General features: G+C 46.2%; 1 protein-coding gene and 1 pseudogene across 1 annotated transcript; one reads left to right on the top strand and one right to left on the bottom strand.

The window, feature by feature from the left end:
- Nucleotides 1-10,646: 10,646 nt before the first annotated feature.
- On the bottom strand, nt 10,647-13,025 carry LOC148083042 (uncharacterized; annotated as a pseudogene).
- Nucleotides 13,026-15,974: 2,949 nt separating this feature from the next.
- LOC148083043 (exostosin-1c-like) lies at nt 15,975-18,663 on the top strand. Its single transcript, XM_087785693.1, has 6 exons — nt 15,975-16,076; nt 16,855-16,929; nt 17,008-17,094; nt 17,151-17,311; nt 18,242-18,413; nt 18,481-18,663. Exons 1-6 carry the CDS (start codon nt 15,975-15,977, stop codon nt 18,661-18,663), a joined length of 780 nt encoding a protein of 259 aa, XP_087641819.1.
- Nucleotides 18,664-20,463: the final 1,800 nt, after the last annotated feature.

Below are 20,463 nucleotides of genomic sequence, written 5' to 3' on the forward strand. Positions count from 1 at the left end.
TTACAGAAGTTGAATTTATCAATGAAAGTGAAAATGGTTACTTTTGCATCCTTACTGTACAATGCTTTACAATCTCATTTAGAAGACATGGTTCTGACAGGGAAGTCTTCGCAACATAAATAAATAGTGGTGAAATTCATTTGAATTTTTTTTAAAAGGTTTCATATAAAATAGATGTAGGTTTTAATTCAATGGTAAAGGAATGATTTCCAAAGTTCAGCACAGGTGAGGTCAGACAACATAACACCCCAGTTTAAATTTTGCAGAAAGAAAAGTTATATGTTTTTCTTGTATTTAACGAATATGTCTAGTTCTCCTTTTACAGTTGAAGGAGACAAAGGAAGCCTTAAAAATGACCTAACAAAGGTCATGGAGGATCCAGGTTTAAATTTGCATTTAGGTGGAGATACCTGGAATGTGACACAGCAGGGGGTGGCACCAACACCAGTGCAGAACAGTCACACCACCATTTGAAGAAAACCTGGTAAAATAACATCTTAAGACTCTCACAGGTTCCACAAGAAGGACTACAGCAGAGACGGCGTAGTTAAACAGGGGGAGTTGGATCAAGGTGATCTTTGAGATGATCAGACAACAGTAGCCCAAAGGACAGGTAACATAAAAAGATGTTATGTGTCCTCTAGGGGAGGTTGATGTATGGATGGCATGAATGGAATGAATGAACAGTGAACAGTATTGATGACAGTGATGTTCCTAATTTGGGGATTCCTGGTTTTATGTCCTAAATGGGGGACGCCCCGGGTAAATCAAAGCGAAAAAGAAAAGAAAAATGAAAAAATAAGCAAACAAAAACTAAGAATGAACCTAAAAACTTAAACTACACTAACAATAAAAATTAGCTCATTTAGATTAAAACTAAAACTGATCTAGATTTAAAATAAACTAAAGAAGAAATCAAATATATATTAAAAGTAGAAATAAAAAAAAAATATATAAAAAATGTTAATAAGAACCAACATGGAAATAATAAAAATACAAAATAAACACGAACAACAAAACAAATGGGGTAAAAGAACATGCATTGTGGTCGCTCATACTGCCAGATAACAGGCAGAGGTCAGCGGACGTGTATATTACTCTCTCCAACCAGGGTCAAAATCAGTGGACGCAGGATTTTCTGACCTGGATGAGTAAACGCACTCAGAAGCATCAACCACATTCCCCATCAGAAGAAACAAGCGGATAAGTTCATGGGGAAATTACCCAATTCTATTACATTAATAAAAAACTTTTTTTTGGTCAGAGCTACTCCTGAATGAAGGTTGTTTGTGTGTAGGTTCAAGAAGATGGACTCGGAGAAGATCGAAGAAGACTGATTTCTGGGATCAGTTTTTCCTCTGCACGCCTGGAATCGGAACATGGACGAAGAGGACTAGATGACGAAGAAGAACAGTCACACCGACTATGGAAGATGAAGAACGAACAGACCAACTGCAGAGGATGATGATAACGATAATGCTGATGGACTGGACTGCTGAGAAACATGAAAGAATGATGAAAGACCACTTCTGAATAAGGCCAAACTTTGTGTCACCGTTTCAAAATGTTTTAATATAACAGACAGATGATTATACTTTCGGTTATACATATAGCGTGTGCAGGTACATGATAATAATATGTTATTGGGAAAATGATAATATTAGATAATATTATAATAAAGTAATGATAAAATATTGCTGCGGAACAACCATTGATTTAGAAAATTGATTTCTTTTTTGTTTATGACATGACCTGTAAAGGCCACGTCAACAGGGGGAGTTGTTAGATTGGAAATTATTCTACACTATACGTATACGCCATAAGTTAAATGAATGCTAAAAAGATGATAAAAATATAGAGTATAAATTACTAGCCTCATCTAAGAGCTTAAACGTTTGAATACACATTCACAACCAACATTTCACTTCATACTGATATACACTGTCTCAAGGATAGCTTGAAACAGGTAGAGATAAATCAGCGACTTAATGAAGCATCTGTAAGTAAGTAAGTAAGTAAGTAATATTTATTTATATAGCGCTTTTCTAGACCAGGGTCACGAAGCGCTTAAACAAACAAAACAATACTCAAAAAAGTATATACACTTTAAAGAACAAGATAATACTGAGAACAACACAGGAGTTCCAGAAAATCAAGGAAAAGCCTGAACAAATAGAAACATCTTAAGATGTTTCTTAAAGGAGTCAGTAGATCCATAAAGAGCAAAGAGAGAGGAAGATCGTTCCAAAGCTTAGGAGCAACAGCCTGAAAAGATTTCTCTCCTCTGGCCCTGAGCCGTGTGCGTGGAACCATAAGTAGATTCTGATCCACAGACCTCAGAGCCCGAGCTGGGGTGTAAGGCTGGATCAGATCAGTGATGTAAGGAGGAGCCTGACAATGAATAGCTCTGAAAGTAAGAACCAGAATTTTAAAGTTGATCCTGAAAGAAACTGGAAGCCAGTGAAGAGTTTTAAGGATCGGAGAATTGTGAGTTCTTCTACTAGAGCAGGTTAGAATTCTCGCTGCAGAGTTCTGAATCAACTGCAGGCGAGACACATCCTTCTTGTAAAGACATGAAAACAAACTGTTACAATAGTCTAAACGAGAAGAAACAAACGCATGGATTACAAGATCCAGATCATGTTCCGACAACATTTTCCTAAGTTTAGAGATTTTTCTCAGTTGAAGGAAACAGTTTCTGGTCAGTTTTCTACAGTGTCGAACAAGAGACATGTCTTTATCAAATACAACACCCAGGTTTCTCAGGCTCAGTTTGACAGACTGACCTAAGTAAGTAAGTAAGTAAGTAATATATATTTATATAGCGCTTTTCGAGACCAGGGTCACAAAGCGCTTTAACAATCAAAACAATACTCAAAACAGTACATACTTCAAAGATCAAGACAACACCGAGAACAACACAGGAGTTCGAGAAATTCAAGGAAAAGTCTGCACAAATAGAAACGTCTTAAGATGTTTCTTAAAGGAGTCAGTAGACTCCATCAAGCGCAAAGAGAGAGGAAGATTGTTCCAAAGCTTAGGAGCAACAGCCTGAAAAGATTTCTCTCCTCTGGTCCTGAGCCGTGTGCGTGGAACCATAAGTAGATTCTGATCCACAGACCTCAGAGCCCGAGCTGGGGTGTAAGGCTGGATCAGATCAGTGATGTAAGGAGGAGCCTGACCATGAATAGCTCTGAAAGTAAGAACCAGAATTTTAAAGTTGATCCTGAAAGAAACTGGAAGCCAGTGAAGAGTTTTAAGGACCGGAGAAATGTGAGTTCTTCTACTAGAGCGGGTCAGAATTCTCGCTGCAGAGTTCTGAATCAACTGCAGGCGAGACAGCTCCTTCTTGTTAAGACATGAAAACAAACTGTTACAATAGTCCAGACGAGAAGAAACAAACGCATGGATTACAAGCTCCAGATCATGTTGTGACAGCATTTTCCTAAGTTTAGAGATTTTTCTCAGTTGAAGGAAACAGTTTCTGGTCAGTTTTCTACAGTGTTGAACAAGAGACATGTCTTTATCAAATACAACACCCAGGTTTCTCAGGCTCAGTTTGACAGACTGACCTAAGTCACCCAAGTACTGACTCAACCCTGGAATCGTATCATCAGGAGCAATCACCAGAGTTTCAGTTTTGTCCACATTAAGCTGTAAAGTGTTTTCACTCAGCCATTGTTTGATTTCTATCAAACAATTGACTAAGCTGTTCAGCCTTTGGGGCTCAGTTGGATCAAAAGAGCAGTAGAGCTGGATGTCATCAGCAAAAATGTGATAAGAAACATCTGGAAATCTCTGAATGATTTTACCAAGGGGAATCAAGTACAGCAAAAACAATAAAGGACCCAGAACAGAACCTAGAGGGACTCCACACAACAGATCTGCCGATTCAGACCTCATTTGATTGGCAGAAACACTAAAACTGCGCCCAGAAAGGTAAGATGAGAACCATTCTAACACAGACCCAGACAGTCCCACTTCATCCCTCAGTCTTCTCAGCAGGATCTGGTGATCAACTGTGTCAAAGGCTGAGGACAGATCCAAAAGAACCAGAACAGTGAATTTACCAGAGTCAACCGACATCATGATGTCACTGGAGACTTTCAATAAAGCTGTCTCCGTAGAGTGATGTTTACGGAAGCCAGACTGAAACTTCTCATGGATGTCGCTCTGATCCAGGAACAAAGACAGCTGCTCAGACACCACCTTCTCCAAGATCTTGGACAAGAAAGGGAGCTTAAAAATACGCCTGAAATGACTGAGGTCAGTTGGGTCTAAGCCTGGTTTTTTGAGCAGAGGCTCCACAATGGCATGTTTAAATGCATTGGGAAAAACCCCTGTGGAAAGGGAAATCTGTCTGTCTGCTCAGTTCACACCTGTGGGCGTAAAACAAAAGAGCAAAATGGAACACACCCAAAAGAGGGGGGCTGGAAGACAAAGGAATCCGCCCACACAACAGGGAAGTAAGGAAGTTACTCTCCAGGTGACCTGAGACTGAAGAAACTTGAAAGAACCACTGCCCCGGAATAGACGACCCCCTGGACAGGAAACTTTCCCTTAAATACAGTGAAACCCCATAACACGAGACCGTCTTTCCCGGAGCTATTGACCTGTAGAGCTGCCGGCAAAGAGCGAGTCCTTTCGATAGTAAAATTTGTATCTTTGTTTGACTTGAAGCGGCGAATAAACGACCCGTACACTCTGCATTTTGACCTTTTCTCTCCATAAAGCAAAGTATTAAGACCCGGACATGACGTCGTGTTGGAGCGACAGAAACGGACTAGTTTTAATCGTTTTATTATGGTAAGTTTCGGAACCGAGAATAAAACGGAAACGGGAAAAGAATCGTGGACGAAATCTTAATAGACTACCCGCATATTAAACAACCCAGACACAAATCAATTCGTTCAAGATGAAGTGATCAGCTTCTTACTTGACGGTAGATGTTGAATGGAGGTTTAGGCAGCAGCTGGAGACCAGATGAAGGTGGCAAGCGGGTGGATGACGGAGTTGGAGGATGAGGATGAAGGAGAGGATGATGAGGAAGACAGTCCGGAACGAGGGAATCAAAGTTCTTTCGACGAGGGGGGCCAAGCGGTCCGATGAATCACAGTGTCGGCTTCCTGGTTGTAGACACCTCACGTGAACGCGCTGAACGCCTGGAATGTTCACTTCGCTGAGGGAAAGTCTTTAGGTCAGGAACACTTTCTTCTCACGGGAGGTAAGGATGATTCACGGGCTGTTGCTACTTGATGGAGATTCGCAGTCTGGGAGACGTGCTGCGAATATTGGAATAATCGGACCGGTCTGGTCAAGATTATTAAGAAACTCACGGAGTCTGGAAGGATGCTGGAAGCGGGTCCTTCAGTGCGGTCCTCAGTTTGGACTTGCAGGAGTTCGTCAGGAGGCCGGAGATCGTCTTGAAGGCAGTTGGTGATGAACCAGTTTATCACGCGGGTTGTGATAAACTCTGATGTTACGAGGTACGCTCTGATGTTAAGAGGTACGCTCTGATCATTTGGAGGAAACAACACGAATTCTCTAAGTTGAACACAGTTCTTATGTTGAAACTTAGTGATCGTAAAAAGGGGCAAACCCTTATGATTGGTTGACGTTTCTTCGGCGGGAAAAGGGTCCTTCCAGTCCAACACCCCCTCCTCCTTCACCTCCTCACCTCTCCAATTGTCTTTTCTCATCACACAAGAAAGATCATATGTACATTAAAAATGCTTTAAAACGATTTGTTCTTTCTAGATTCTTTTCCCCCGGAGCGTGAAAATTCAAATAACACCAAACATGACAAATATAGAACATGTATTACAAAATGAAGGTTCAGATAATGATTAATTCAATTCTTATATTTCATCTGTGATTACTTTCTTCATTTTGATAACTTCCAACACCTTGCGCGTAGATACATTCACTTACAAGTATATTTCTTTAAGCAGATCATACACATTTCGATGAATATTATCCAAGACACACACACACATACACACATTCTGCCTGTGAAAACATCTGTTAGCACTTTCAATGTTGGTTCGCATCTTCTTAAACTCTGCGTCTGCAGGAAGCCATAAAAGTTCTTATCTGATCTTGGTTGGTCAGAATCTCACCATGAAGTGTTGAACTTTTTGGTCATTGAAGGTTTAGCTTGACCGTTTGTCAAACTTCTAATCCTCCTTGCTTCGGGAAGTCGGGCTAATGGACCTTATTGCCCTGAAATATCCCTCCTCTGCTGTGATTACTCACTCGAAGTTTGTGAAATGCCAATTTCACCTGGTGTGGGGTTTTCTTATCAACGGAAGAATGTTGACTCAGATCCTGAGGAGTGGGTGAGCTTTCACAGATGTTTTCCAATGAAGATAAGTTCATTACATCAATATCTGGGATATCTTCGGCAGAGCAGAGGTAGATCTGTTTGCCACAGAGGATTCGACCCATTGCCCCCTCTGGTTCTCCCTGAAAGAGGAAAGCAGTCCTCTGGGCCAGGATGCTCTTGCACACGACTGGCCAGAAGGTCTCCTCTATGCTTTTCCCACAATCCCTCTGATATTTTTAACACTACAGAGGGTCCTCCAGCAGGGTCACAGGCTGCTGTTGGTAGCCCCCTTCTGTCCAGGGAGAACATGGTTTCCACTGCTGCGCAGGCTCTGCTGCAGCTCACCATGGTGCCTGCCCGACAGGAAGGATCTCCTGTCTCAGCTAGAGGGCCAGATTTGGCATCCCGACCCTCTTCGCCTGCAACTATGGGTCTGGCCGCTGCAGGACCCACCCCGCTTCTGACGGAGTGTTCAGATGCTGTCTGCGATACTATACTAAACGCCAGGGCGCCTTCTACCCGGCTGCAGTATGCAAACAGGTGGCAACTGTTTACTGCATGGTGTTCAGACAGGGGTGAGGACCCTGTGCACTGTTCAGTCCCAAAGATTCTGGACTTCCTCCAGTCACTATTGGACAGTGGCCGGTCTCCTGCTACACTGAGGGTATACGCGGCAGCCATTTCCTCTCGACATGTTCGGGTGGATAATAACACAGTGGGGTCCCACAGACTGGTGTCGCTCTTTCTAAAGGGCGCTTGGAGATTGCGCCCCCCCACTCACACAGCGTGCCCCAGCATGGGATTTGCACCTGGTGCTTGACGCTTTGTGTCTGCCTCCCTTTGAACCCCTGGCTCAGGCAGAGCTGAAGTGGGTTTCTGCAAAGACTGCTTTTCTCCTTGCCATTGCTTCAGCGAAGCGTGTTGGGGAACTACATGCCCTGTCTGTGAGTGAGTCATGTCTGCGTTGGAACTCAGACGGCTCAGGGGTTAGCCTCTGGGCAAATATGGCTTTTCTACCAAAGGTTCTGTCTTTATCGAACCTCAACCGTCCCATTCAAGTGGCACAATTCATTCCCCCGGAAGGGGAAGACAGGTTGGGACTGCTGTGCCCTGTGCGGGCTCTGAGGACCTATGTAGCTGCAACCGCAAGTATAAGACGGTCGGACCAGCTCTTGCTTTGCTATGGTGGCCCTAGGAAAGGCTGTGCTCTTTCCAAACAGCGACTGTCTCACTGGATCGTGGATGTTATTACCCACTCATATAAAGGAAGTGGTCACCCCCTGCCATTCGAGGTGAGGTGCCACTCTACCAGAGCGATGTCTAAGTCATGGGCGGCCCTACGCGGGGTATCCCCGGAGGACATCTGTGAGGCAGCATCATGGTGCTCACCAAGCACTTTTTTCAGGTTCTATCGAGTGAATGTCGCCACTCCTTATCTATTAGGTGTGGTCCTGTTTCCCGACTCTGTTGCTTCCCCTCAATGAGGTATGTACTGGGATTCCTCATGACCTTGTTGTTATGGCTCATCCAGTGCTTGAAGCACCGCCTCTGGCGGTCAGTAGGGAAGAAATAGAACAAAAGTTACGTATGTAACTACGGTTCTATGAGTCCTGGATGACCGCCAGAGCGTTCTGTCACTCAGAATCCTTGTGACTTCGCGAGAAGATTCTGCAGGAACAGATCCTCTGATGTCACCAGAAGATATACCCTATCCGGGGTCATCAGGGGTCACCGACTTTGTTGGTATTAAAACTCGAACAGCGCATGCGCGAGATGGATACATTCAGTGCTTGAAACACCGCCTCTGCCGGTCATCCTGGACTCGTAGTTACATACGTAACTTTCGTTTTATGCTGAGGTGTGTTGGGTTGGGAACAGAAGTGTCAACAGGTCGGACAGGTTGATCAGGAGGGCTCTGTGGAATGAAGCTAGACTCACTAGTAAACTCCTGTCCATCATGTTCTACTTTAGCTTTACTACAAATTCTACTTGTACTTTTGCTACTAATTATAACACTGTTTTTACTACTTATACTTACCCTACTTTAAATAAATAATAAATAAATAATATAATGTTATAATGAAAAATTAAATAAAGAGATGTTTGGAAATGTCTGTCAATGGTACAAGAACCACAAAAGATCCAAAATCACATTAATAGGACGACAAAGAAAAAATTAATCTTCCCTTTGTGTGATTTTTTTCTTCTCTGTCAGCTCTTTCATCCCTCTCATTGTGTACTTTCAGTCGTGATGCAAATATTTTTATTCTTTTTTTATCTGGTTTTAGACACACCCATGTCATTGGCCCGGATGTAGAGAATTGACAAACATAATGTTCTGAACTCCATTCCCCCATCCATATGGTCTTTACCAAATGTTTGGTTAATGGTAGGAAAGGGGGTGATAAGGGTGAAACACATCAATCTGTGTATCACTGACACTATTGCCAGGAACCCTATGGACACTCTGGGACGATCTTGGATGAGTTGGATGACATTCGACGCCGTACAACAACCTTGGCCTTGATGGACAAACAGCGACGGTTTCCCAACAATGACCAAAGGGGGATTTGTATGTAAGTAAGTTAGTAAGTAATATTTGTATAGCGCTTTTCCTTCATGTTTGATTTTGCTTCCACTAAAAAACCAGTAAATTATAATAATTATAATATTATCCATGTAATTTTAATAGTTTCCTTTGGACTAAGACTCAAAGGTGGTGCTCCATTATTCCAGGTATATTCTTAAAATATTACATTTTAATATTTGTTATAACCAGAGTGCTGGTCGTTCTGATCAAATTTAACCCTATATTCACTACAATTCAATACTATCAATACTATCAATACTACACAGTTCTCGCTCAAGTTATTTCTAGAATTAACCTGACAGTTTTCCAGTAAAAAACATACCACTTGAAACAACATTGAGAGAAAACGAAAGTTACGTATGTAACTACGGTTCTATGAGTCCCGGATGACCGCCAGAGGTGGTGCTTCAAGCACTGAATGTATCCATCTCGCGCATGCGCGGTTCGAGTTTAATACCAACAAAGTCACCTGTGACCCCTGATAAAGGGGTATAACTTCCGGTGACATCAGAGGATCTGTTCCTGCAGAATCTTCTCGCGAAGCCACAAGGATTCTGAGTGACAGAACGCTCTGGCGGTCATCCAGGACTCATAGAACCGTAGTTACATACGTAACTTTTGTTCTATTTCTTCCCTACTGACCGCCAGAGGCGGTGCTTCAAGCACTGGATGAGCCATAACAACAAGGTCATGAGGAATCCCAGTACATACCTCATTGAGGGGAAGCAACAGAGTCGGGAAACAGGACCACACCTAATTGATAAGGAGTGGCGACATTCACTCGATAGAACCTGAAAAAAGTGCTTGGTGAGCACCATGATGCTGCCTCACAGATGTCCTCCAGGGGTACCCCGCGTAGGGCCGCCCATGACTTAGACATCGCTCTGGTAGAGTGGCACCTCACCTCGAATGGAAGGGGGTGACCACTTCCTTTATATGCGTGGGTAATAACATCCACGATCCAGTGAGACAGTCGCTGTTTGGAAAGAGCACAACCTTTCCTAGGGCCACCATAGCAAATGAAGAGCTGGTCCGACCGTCTTATACTTGCGGTTGCAGCTACATAGGTTCTTAGAGCCCGCACAGGGCACAGCAGTCTCAACCTGTCTTCCCCTTCCGGGGGAATGAATTGTGCCACTTGAATGGGACGGTTGAGGCTCGATAATGACAGAACCTTTGGGACAAAAGCCATATTTGGCCAGAGGGTAACCCCTGAGCCGTCTGAGCTCCACCGCAGACATGACTCACTCACAGACAGGGCATGTAGTTCCCCAACACGCTTCGCTGAAGCGATGGCAAGGCGAAAAGCAGTCTTAGCAGAAACCCACTTCAGCTCTGCCTGAGCCAGGGGTTCAAAGGGAGGCAGACACAAAGCGTCGAGCACCAGGTGCAAATCCCATGCTGGGGCACGCTGTGTGCGTGGGGGGCGTAATCGCCACGCGCCCTTTAGAAAGAGGGACACCAGTCTGTGGGACCCCACTGTGTTATCATCTACCCGAGCATGTTGAGAGGAAATGGCTGCTGTGTATACCCTCAGTGTGGCAGGAGACCAGCCACTGTCCAATAGTGACTGGAGGAACTCCAGAATCTTTGGGACTGAACAGTGCACAGGGTCCTCACCCCTGTCTGAACACCATGCAGTAAACAGTTGCCACCTATTTGCATACTGCAGCCGTGTAGAAGGCGCCCTGGCGTTTAGTATAGTGTCGCAGACAGCATCTGAACACTGCGTCAGAAGCGGGTTGGGCCCTGCAGCGGCCAGACCCATAGTTGCAGGCGAAGAGGGTCGGGATGCCAAATCTGGCCCTCTAGCTGAGACAGGAGATCGTTCCTGTCGGGGAGGCGCCATGGTGAGCTGCGGCAGAGCCTGCGCAGCAGTGGAAACCATGTTCTCCCTGGCCAGATGGGGGCTACCAACAGCAGCCTGTGACCCTGCTGGAGGACCCTCTGCAGTGTTGAGAATATCAGAGGTATTGGGGGAAAAGCGTAGAGGAGACCTTCTGGTCAGCCATGCGCAAGAGCATCCTGGCCCAGAGGACTGCTTTCCTCCTTCAGGGAGAACCAGAGGGGACAATGGGTCGACTCCCTTGTGGCAAACAGATCTACCTCTGCTCTGCCGAATGTGTCCCAGATATTGAGCACCACCTCTGGGTGAAGCCGCCACTCCCCCGATGGGGGCTTGCCCCGAGAGAGCAGGTCTGCGACCTGATTCCGGTCCCCGGGCAAATACATTGCTCTTAGGCTGGCCAGGCGTGGAGCTGCCCACAGCAGGAGGTCCCGGGATGCTTGCAACAGCTGTGCAGACCGGGTGCCCCCCTGGTGGTTTATATGCGATACGGTCGACACATTGTCTGACCCCACAAGCACATGTCGCCCTCTCAGGAAGGGAAGAAAGTATTGCAGGGCCATATACACAGCTCGTAGCTCTAGAACATTGATGTGCTCCGAGCAGTCTCGAGCAGACCACAGCCCCTGGGCTGTACGGTTTTGCCACACTGCACCCCACCCTGAGAGGGAGGCATCTGTTGTGAGGGGAAGGAGGCGGAGGATGTCGTCCACCCGCTGTGGTGAAGGCCAGGCCTTCATTGAAACTGTATCGAGAGTTATCCCGAGAAAAATTTTCCTCTGTGAGGGAACTAGGCAACTCTTTGTAGAGTTCACCCTGAGACCTAGTCGAGACACATGGGAAAGGAGGCTTGTGGTGTCCAGGGTCGCCCGAGACCGGGACGAAGCACAGATGAGCCAATCGTCTAGGTAGGGCAGGATCTTCATGCCCTGCGACTGCAGGGGCGAAAGGGCTGCCATTACAACCCTGGTAAATACCCGTGGCGAAAGGGAGAGGCCGAACGGGAGCACCCTGAACTGAAAATGACGTCCCTGAAAGGCGAACCTCAGGAACCGTCTGTGGTGTTGTGCTATGGCCACATGAAAGTAAGCATCCTTAAGGTCTATTGAAGTAAACCACTCCTGCCTGGAGACAGTGCGCAGAACCTCTGCAGGGCTGAGCATGTGGAATCTCAAGACTTTCAGGAACTTGTTGATTCCCCTTAAGTCGAGGATAGGGCGGAGTCCGCCATCTCTCTTTGTAACCAGAAAATAAGTCGAGTAGACCCCTCCTGGTTGTAACAGGGGATCTATCTGCTCGATTGCACCCTTGTCCAGGAGGACGGACAACTTCTGGGTGAGGGTTTGGGCTTTTGCCGGGTCGCATATGATGGTCATCTTGACCCGGCCAATGGTTGGGGGCCGGCGTCGGAACTGAAGCTTGTACCCATTGGTCAAGGTGGAGAGCACCCAAGGGTCCCGGGTGGAAGCAGCCCAATAGATGAGCTGCTGTTGGGAAAAACAGCCGACGGCCGACCCCAATGCCTCAGCGCTGGGTCCCCGGCCTCGAAAGGCTCTGGGGGTACGACGGACAGTATGTGGGGCCCGAGGTTGCCTAGAGGGCAGCCGCTCAGGGGCTCGAAAAGTCTGTGCCGCCTGCTGAGCAGGCTGTGGGCTTGGGCGCTGAGACCTGAGGTAGCCTCTGGGGTAAGCCTGTGGCTGAGAACGGCGCTGGGGGGGAGCTGGTGATCCCCTAGGTCTGCCCGGAGGAGGCCCACTCCTGCGAAGCCCGGACAGCTGCTGTTGAGTTTGTCTGGCTTGGACAGTTCGTTCAAGTGCCTCTAGCGCTGCAGGTCCAAACAGTTCCCCCGGTTCCACTGGAACACTGCGGAGGGTTCTCCTGCATGCCTCTGTCAGAGGTGATTGTGCCAGCCAAACCTGGCGGCGAGCCTGGACAAGAGTAGACATCAACCGCCCCAGCTCTCTAGACATCAGCGCGAATGCCTGCAGGGAAGCGTCGCTGAAATTATGGACGGAAGCATCCAGTGGGGTCTCCTGTATAGATGCTGATAAAGCAAGCATCAGGTGGGACATAGAATTACCTATGCGTCCCATGCGTGCCGCTGCGTCATAGGTTTTGGAGAGCAGGTCATCGGTCACCCGACACTGGGAACGAGGACACCTCACATCCGGTCTCAGCGCCTCCTCAGGTGAGACAAATAACGCAGCTATTGCCGGCTCAACCGCTGGTATGCGGCCCAACCCAAAATTGGGTGCATCCTGCATGGCTGCCAGGGTCCGGGCGTCTGAGTTTGCACGAGAGAGGGCTCTAGAGTCCCTCCATCATGCATGCAACTCCCTCAAATATTCGTTAGATGGAGGCACAGTAAAGTTGACGGGAGCTGATCCGCGTCTGAAAAAGGCACTGGCCGAAGCTGGCTGAGCCTGCGGGATATCCAACTGCAGGCGAGCCAGGGCCGTACGAATGATGGCCCCCATAGAGCCGTCTCCAAAACCGACAGTAGAGCTGTGGGCTGAAGAACGGGAGGCCGCCGCAGAGGCGTGGGAGGCTACACGCTGTGGTACCACCTCCTCTCCATATTCGGCGAACTCAGTGGCTGAAGCTGCCATGGAGATTATATCTTCCTCCGGTTCCAAGATGGCTGGAGGAGGAGCAGGATCACCCAACTCTCTTTCACCAGTCCCAGACTTGAAGGCCAGGAAGAAGGATCTCATTTGATTAACCTCCTCCGTTAATTGGTCCACCTTGGAAGCAAGTCCGGACTCTCTAACCTTCTTCCTAGAAGTGGGGCCTCTAGTCTCAGCAGCCCGCCGTTTAGATCGGCGGGATTGAGCTGGAGTCTGCCGCTGGGCTGAGGTTAACTGCTCAGGCAACGAAACGAGGCCCAACAGTTGCTCTACCTCAGCAAGTCTGGCAGCCCTTATTCCCCGGGGCATGAAGCTGCAGTTCATGCAGGGATCTTCTGAAAGACCTTCCCTCAGATGCTCGAGACCAAGGCATGAGGGACACATATCATGGCCATCTTCGGGCTGCAGAGAAGCCATACAGACTGAGCAGGAGTGGCCGCCAAGCATGTTAGCAACGAGCAAAAGGCCACACAGAGAAAAAACAACAAACGCTGGGAGCGGGAGCGAAAACACAGCCTTCACCACGAGTGTTACACATATGAGATAGAATTATCACAAACGCTGGGAGCGGGAGCGAAAACAGCCTTCACCAACGAGTGTCACACATATGAGATAGAAGTATCACAGATGCTGGGAGAGGAAGCGAACACGCAGTCGTCACCAACAAGTGTTACACACATGAGATAGAATTATCACAAACGCTGGGAGCGGGAGCGAAAACACAGCCTTCACCAACGAGTGTTACACATATGAGATAGAAGTATCACGGATTCCGGGAGAGGAAGCGAATACGCAGTCTTCACCAACAAGTGTTACACATATGAGATAGAAGTATCACAGATGCTGGGAGAGGAAGCGAACACGCAGTCGTCACCAACAAGTGTTACACATATGAGATAGAAGTATCACAGATGCTGGGAGAGGAAGCGAACACGCAGTCGTCACCAACAAGTGTTACACATATGAGATAGAAGTATCACAGATGCTGGGAGAGGAAGCGAATACACAGTCGTCACCAACAAGTGTCACACATATGAGATAGAAGTATCACAGATGCTGGGAGAGGAAGCGAACACGCAGTCGTCACCAACAAGTGTTACACATATGAGATAGAAGTATCACAGATGCTGGGAGAGGAAGCGAACACGCAGTCGTCACCAACAAGTGTCACACATATGAGATAGAAGTATCACAGATGCTGGGAGAGGAAGCGAACACGCAGTCGTCACCAACAAGTGTCACACATATGAGATAGAAGTATCACAGATGCTGGGAGAGGAAGCGAACACGCAGTCGTCACCAACAAGTGTCACACATATGAGATAGAAGTATCACAGATGCTGGGAGAGGAAGCGAACACGCAGTCGTCACCAACAAGTGTTACACATATGAGATAGAAGTATCACAGATGCTGGGAGAGGAAGCGAACACGCAGCCGTCACCAACAAGTGTTACACATATGAGATAGAAGTATCACAGATGCTGGGAGAGGAAGCGAACACGCAGTCTTCACCAACAAGTGTTACACATATGAGATAGAAGTATCACAGATGCTGGGAGAGGAAGCGAATACGCAGTCGTCACCAACAAGTGTTACACATATGAGATAAAAGTATCACAGATGCTGGGAGAGGAAGCGAACACGCAGCCGTCACCAACAAGTGTTACACATATGAGATAGAATTATCACAAACGCTGGGAGAGGGAGCGAAAACACAGCCTTCACCAACGAGTGTTAGACATATGAGATGGAAGTATCACAGATGCTGGGAGAGGAAGCGAATACGCAGTCGTCACCAACGAGTGTTAGACATATGAGATGGAAGTATCACAGATGCTGGGAGAGGAAGCAAATACGCAGTCGTCACCAACAAATATAAAAGAATCTACTTCAGTAGCTGAAAAAACAGCAATATAAATGTCGGGAGAGGGAGCGAAAACACTGCCGTCACCAAGAGAAATCGAAATACAACCAAAAGCGATTACAACAGGTTGTACCGATATATAAATATTTAGTGTACAATGTTGGGAGAGGGAGCGAAAACACTGCCGTCACCAAGAAATCAAAAGTACAACCAAAGTGAGTACAACAGGTTGTACTGGTATTCATTGAATATAAATATAGAGTACGATGTCGGGAGAGGGAGCGAGTACACTTCCGTTCACCGAAATAATCAGAATACAACCAAAAGCGAGTACAACAGGTTGTACTTATATTCAATGATATATAAATATAGAGTACAATGTCGGGAGAGGGAGCGAGTACGCCTCCGTTCACCGAAATAAATCAAAATACAACCAAAGCGAGTACAACAGGTTGTACTGATATTCAATGATATATAAATATAGAGTACAATGTCGGGAGAGGGAGCGAATACACTTCCGTTCACCGAAATAAATCAAAATACAACCAAAAGCGAGCACAACAGGTTGTACTTATATTCAATGATATATAAGTATAGAGTACAATGTCGGGAGAGGGAGCGAGTACGCTTCCTTTCACCGAAATAAATCAAATACAACCAAAGCGAGTACAACAGGTTGTACTGATATTCAACGATAAGAAAATTGGTACTCAGCCAAACGATGACGATCTCCGGAAGTGTCCACCGCAAGCCGCTAGAACTTCTCCGCGTCAAAAGTTCGTTGCAGTCTCTGGAGGGCGAAAGTTTCGCAGCTCCGACAGAAGTCGCGTGACTACCGGCAACGAAAGAGCTAGTCCTTGAGCTAGCTCGGTGACATGCTACTTGCGCAGCGAGAAGATGAAAAGGAACAGATCCTCTGATGTCACCGGAAGATAAACCCTTCCGGGTCATCAGGGGTCACAGGTGACTTTGTTGGTATTAAACTCGAACTGCGCATGCGCAAGATGGATACATTCAGTGCTTGAAGCACCGCCTCTGGCGGTCAGTAGGGACGAAATAGAAATATATATATATATATATATATATATATTAACCCCTCCTTTATTTGAACCGTTTTCTTCTATTGAATCATCTTATATATATATATATATATATATATATATATATATATATATATATATATATATATATATATATATACGTGGATGATGAATATATACCATATAAATTATTTATTGTTGCATACAAAATATTCTTTTTAACCAAAAATTGTTAAAAAATGTACAAATGTTATTTAACTCTTGACAAAATCAAAAAAACTTTTTAAAACTTGTTTTATTAATTAATTAATGAAATCTTACCATGAAAAGATCTGAAAGTCAGAACCAGAATTTTAAAATGATCCTGAAACAAACTAATGCAGAGATTTAAGAATCGGAGAAATGTGAGTTCTTCTACGAGAGCGAATCAGAATTCTGGCTGTTTTGTATGAACTGCAGGCGAGACACATCCTTCTGGTTGAGACACCAACATAACCTTGAGTAATAAATAATAACCTGAGTTTTCTGGGATGTCATTGAACGTCGACATCATTCCTGCAGATCATCATCATCTGGAACAGTGAGAAAGCTCCGCCCATGTCGGTTCCTCTCACGGTGACGGACGGCAGACGGAAGGTAAGAATCTCGTCCTCTCTGTGACAGGTGTGTCGCTCATGTCCTGACTTTCCCCGATGGCTCATGTTTGTGTCGCAGGCCTCCAGTCGGTTTCTACCTCACGTTGCCATAGAAACGGAAGCTGTGCTGAGCCTGGACGAGGACACGGTTCTGCTGACCAGTGAGGTTTGTGGACACGATGGCGAGAAGGAGGAGCTTCAGGATTGACTCTTGTCGTTCAGGTCAACTTCGCCTTCCTGGTGTGGAGGAGCTTCCCCGAGAGGATCGTGGGTTACCCGCCCAGGAGCCACTTCTGGGACCCCCTGAAACACGCCTGGGGCTACACGTCCAAGTGGACCAACGACTACTCCATCGTGCTGACTGGAGCTGCCTTCTACCACAGGTGACCACCTGAAGAACTTCTTCCATCTGAGGCCGACGTGGAGCTGTTGTTCGTCCAGACAAGTCTCAATAGTCTCCGTTACAGACGCTCGGCATGTGCTGCTGTCAGCTGGACCTCCATCAGAGCCACAGAGTTCAAAACAGGCTGAAAGTAAAGTCGCTCCAGCTCAACGTGTGGTTCTCTCTTCACCATGTCGAGGGTGAACATCTCCTGAATCCAGGGTTCCATCATCTGAGCTCTAGTCCATCATCACGTCATACTGCGACATGAATGAAGCTCATCACGGCAGGAATAAGATCCACGACTGACACATCAAGCGTTTTATAAACTGTTCAAACACTTAAATGTCATCATTAAGAGAAGAATCTCAAGAATAAACCATGATTTCACAGATAATTCAACAGAAGAACATGAGCCTCTACAAGTCTGTCCAATAAAATAAAAGAATGACACAAACGATTTACTAACATTAAAAAGTCAATCAAACACATCAGTTGCACAATAAAATAAATGAATAAAAGAAAGTGGATTTTGATCAAAAACAATATCATCAAAAGTTTTTTCAAAACAAAACATTTATTTCAATAAAAAATTAATTTAAACATTTTTCCTTTATTTGAACCGTTTTCTTCTATTGAATCATCTTTTTGAGTTTAAGCCTTAATATCGTAAAACATTAATTCTTTAATCCTAACGTTTCTATAATAAAAATATATTTTTTTAAGTTGAAAAGCTTGGAAGTAGTTTTGTATCGATTGTTTTTATGGTTTACTGAATAATAAAGAAACAAATGTTCAGACGTTAAAGGTTGAACTTCTAATGTGATGGACAAGAAGTCTGTGAGTCTGAAGCGACCTCTAGTGTTCGCTCTGAGAACAGCAGTTTCATAGGACTGTGGTAACATGTTTCAAACTCTGCATATGTTCGCAGGTACTACCACTACCTGTTCACTCATTACCTGCCCCAGTCCCTGAGAACTCTGGTGGACCGCTCGTGCAACTGCGAGGACATCCTCATGAACTTCCTGGTCTCTGCTGCGACGCACCTGCCGCCAATCAAAGTGGCCCAGAGGAAGCAGTCCAAGGAGCTCCCGGGTCCACAGGTGGGCGCTCCTCTTCCTGAGATCCTGCCGATGCTCTTAGTCTCACCACCTTCTCTTGGCTCACCAGGGCACCAGGACGGTTCCTTGGGTCGACCCCGAGCACTTCAGTCAGCGGCAGGAGTGCATCAACACCTTCAGCTGGTTTGGCTACATGCCTCTGGTGCACTCGCAGCTGCGCCTGGACCCGGTGCTCTTCAAGGACCAGGTGTCCGTGTTCCGCAAGAAGTACAAGGACCTGGAGAGAGCGTGAACATGGGAGACAGGACTGGAGGCTGGACCAGACGACAGACCCTGGAGGACTGTCTCTGGAGCCACGAGTCCAGATGAAGAAGAACTTCTAGAACTTTCTCTGAAGCCTCGTGACGGTATCTGATATATACCTCACATCTACCTGTCTGACCTCACATCCACCTCTCTGACCTCACATCTACCTGTCTGACCTCATATCTCCCTGTCTGACCTCACATCTACCTGTCTGACCTCATATCTACCCGTCTGACCTCACATCTACCCGTCTGACCTCACATCTACCTGTCTGACCTCATATCTAGCCGTCTGACCTCACATCTACCTGTCTGACCTGACATCTACCTGTCTGACCTCACATCTACCTGTCTGACCTCACATCTACCCGTCTGACCTCACATCTACCTGTCTGACCTCACATCTACCTCTCTGACCTCACATCTACCCGTCTGACCTCACATCTACCTGTCTGACCTCACATCCACCTCTCTGACCTCACATCTACCTGTCTGACCTCATATCTCCCTGTCTGACCTCACATCTACCTGTCTGACCTCATATCTACCCGTCTGACCTCACATCTACCCGTCTGACCTCACATCTACCTGTCTGACCTCATATCTACCCGTCTGACCTCACATCTACCTGTCTGACCTGACATCTACCTGTCTGACCTCACATCTACCTGTCTGACCTCACATCTACCCGTCTGACCTCACATCTACCTGTCTGACCTCACATCTACCTCTCTGACCTCACATCTACCCGTCTGACCTCACATCTACCTCTCTGACCTCACATCTACCTGTCTGACCTCACACTTCCGCTTCCGGTGAGCCTTTGATCGGCTGCTTGAAACGTAAGCTCCTGCAATAATTGCCAAAAACAGTCGTTTTAACGACTACTTGTCCGGATTTTATGCTCATATCACTTAAGATATGTCTCAAGCATCTCGGATCTATGATCGTGATGCTCTTCTCAACATCAGAGAGTCGATGGAGGACTTCACTCGCGACAGCTACCAACGTCCGGTGAACGTGTTTCCGGCTCCGCTTCTCATCGACTCGGACTCTGTGGAATATCGTTTGATCTCTCGAGTACCGGGCGATTTCCACAAGGGATCGAGTCGGGCTGGAGTACAGGTCAGGATGAGACGCGCAATTGCGATCGCTCGGAACAACTCTGGCGGCGGTGTTCTTGAAAGACTTTAGTGACTTCTTATCTTCCATTATTCAGATGGAATCTGTTCTTATTCTTGGAGACTTTAATCTTCATGTTGATGACGTCACATCTTGTTCTGCTAAAGAACTTTTAACTTTAACCGAAGCCTTTAATTTTGAGCAACATGTTTCTGAACCCACTCATCAAAAAGGCCACATTTTAGACTTAGTTTTTACTCTTGGCCTGAACATTTCTAATGTATCTGTACATGATGTCCATCTGAGTGATCATTCTCTTGTCTTGTTCAACCTGGACTTCATCCCTGAACCTAAGCCTTTGAAAGTTAGGTCTCAGAGGCGTGTCATCTCAGCCGATACTGCAGACAGTTTTTCTGCTATGTTTGACCATCTTTCCTTTGATGACTGTCCAGATGTGGACAGTTTGATTAACTGTTACACTGATCATTGTGTTGAAATACTGGATCAAGTGGCACCTGTTAAATCGAACTTGAAAATTCAGAAAAAACGGTGCCCTTGGACAAATGAAGATCTCCTGAGTCTGAAAGACTTTGTCGAAAGACTGAGCGTCTCTGGAAGTCCACTAAACTTGAGGTGCACAGACTTCACCTCAGGGATCTGTTGAC

This window comes from Callionymus lyra, chromosome 3 (genome assembly GCF_982586985.1).
Source record: "Callionymus lyra chromosome 3, fCalLyr1.hap1.1, whole genome shotgun sequence".
NCBI classification, from domain to species: domain Eukaryota; kingdom Metazoa; phylum Chordata; class Actinopteri; order Syngnathiformes; family Callionymidae; genus Callionymus; species Callionymus lyra.

Bases quoted from the DNA above. Each gene is read 5' to 3' on its own strand.
- LOC148083043 (XM_087785693.1), top strand. From the start codon at position 15,975: ATGACGATCTCCGGAAGTGTCCACCGCAAGCCGCTAGAACTTCTCCGC. The intron at 17,095-17,150 runs GTTTGTGGACAC...CTTGTCGTTCAG, and splicing joins CGGTTCTGCTGACCAGTGAG to GTCAACTTCGCCTTCCTGGT. The intron at 17,312-18,241 runs GTGACCACCTGA...ATATGTTCGCAG, and splicing joins GGAGCTGCCTTCTACCACAG to GTACTACCACTACCTGTTCA.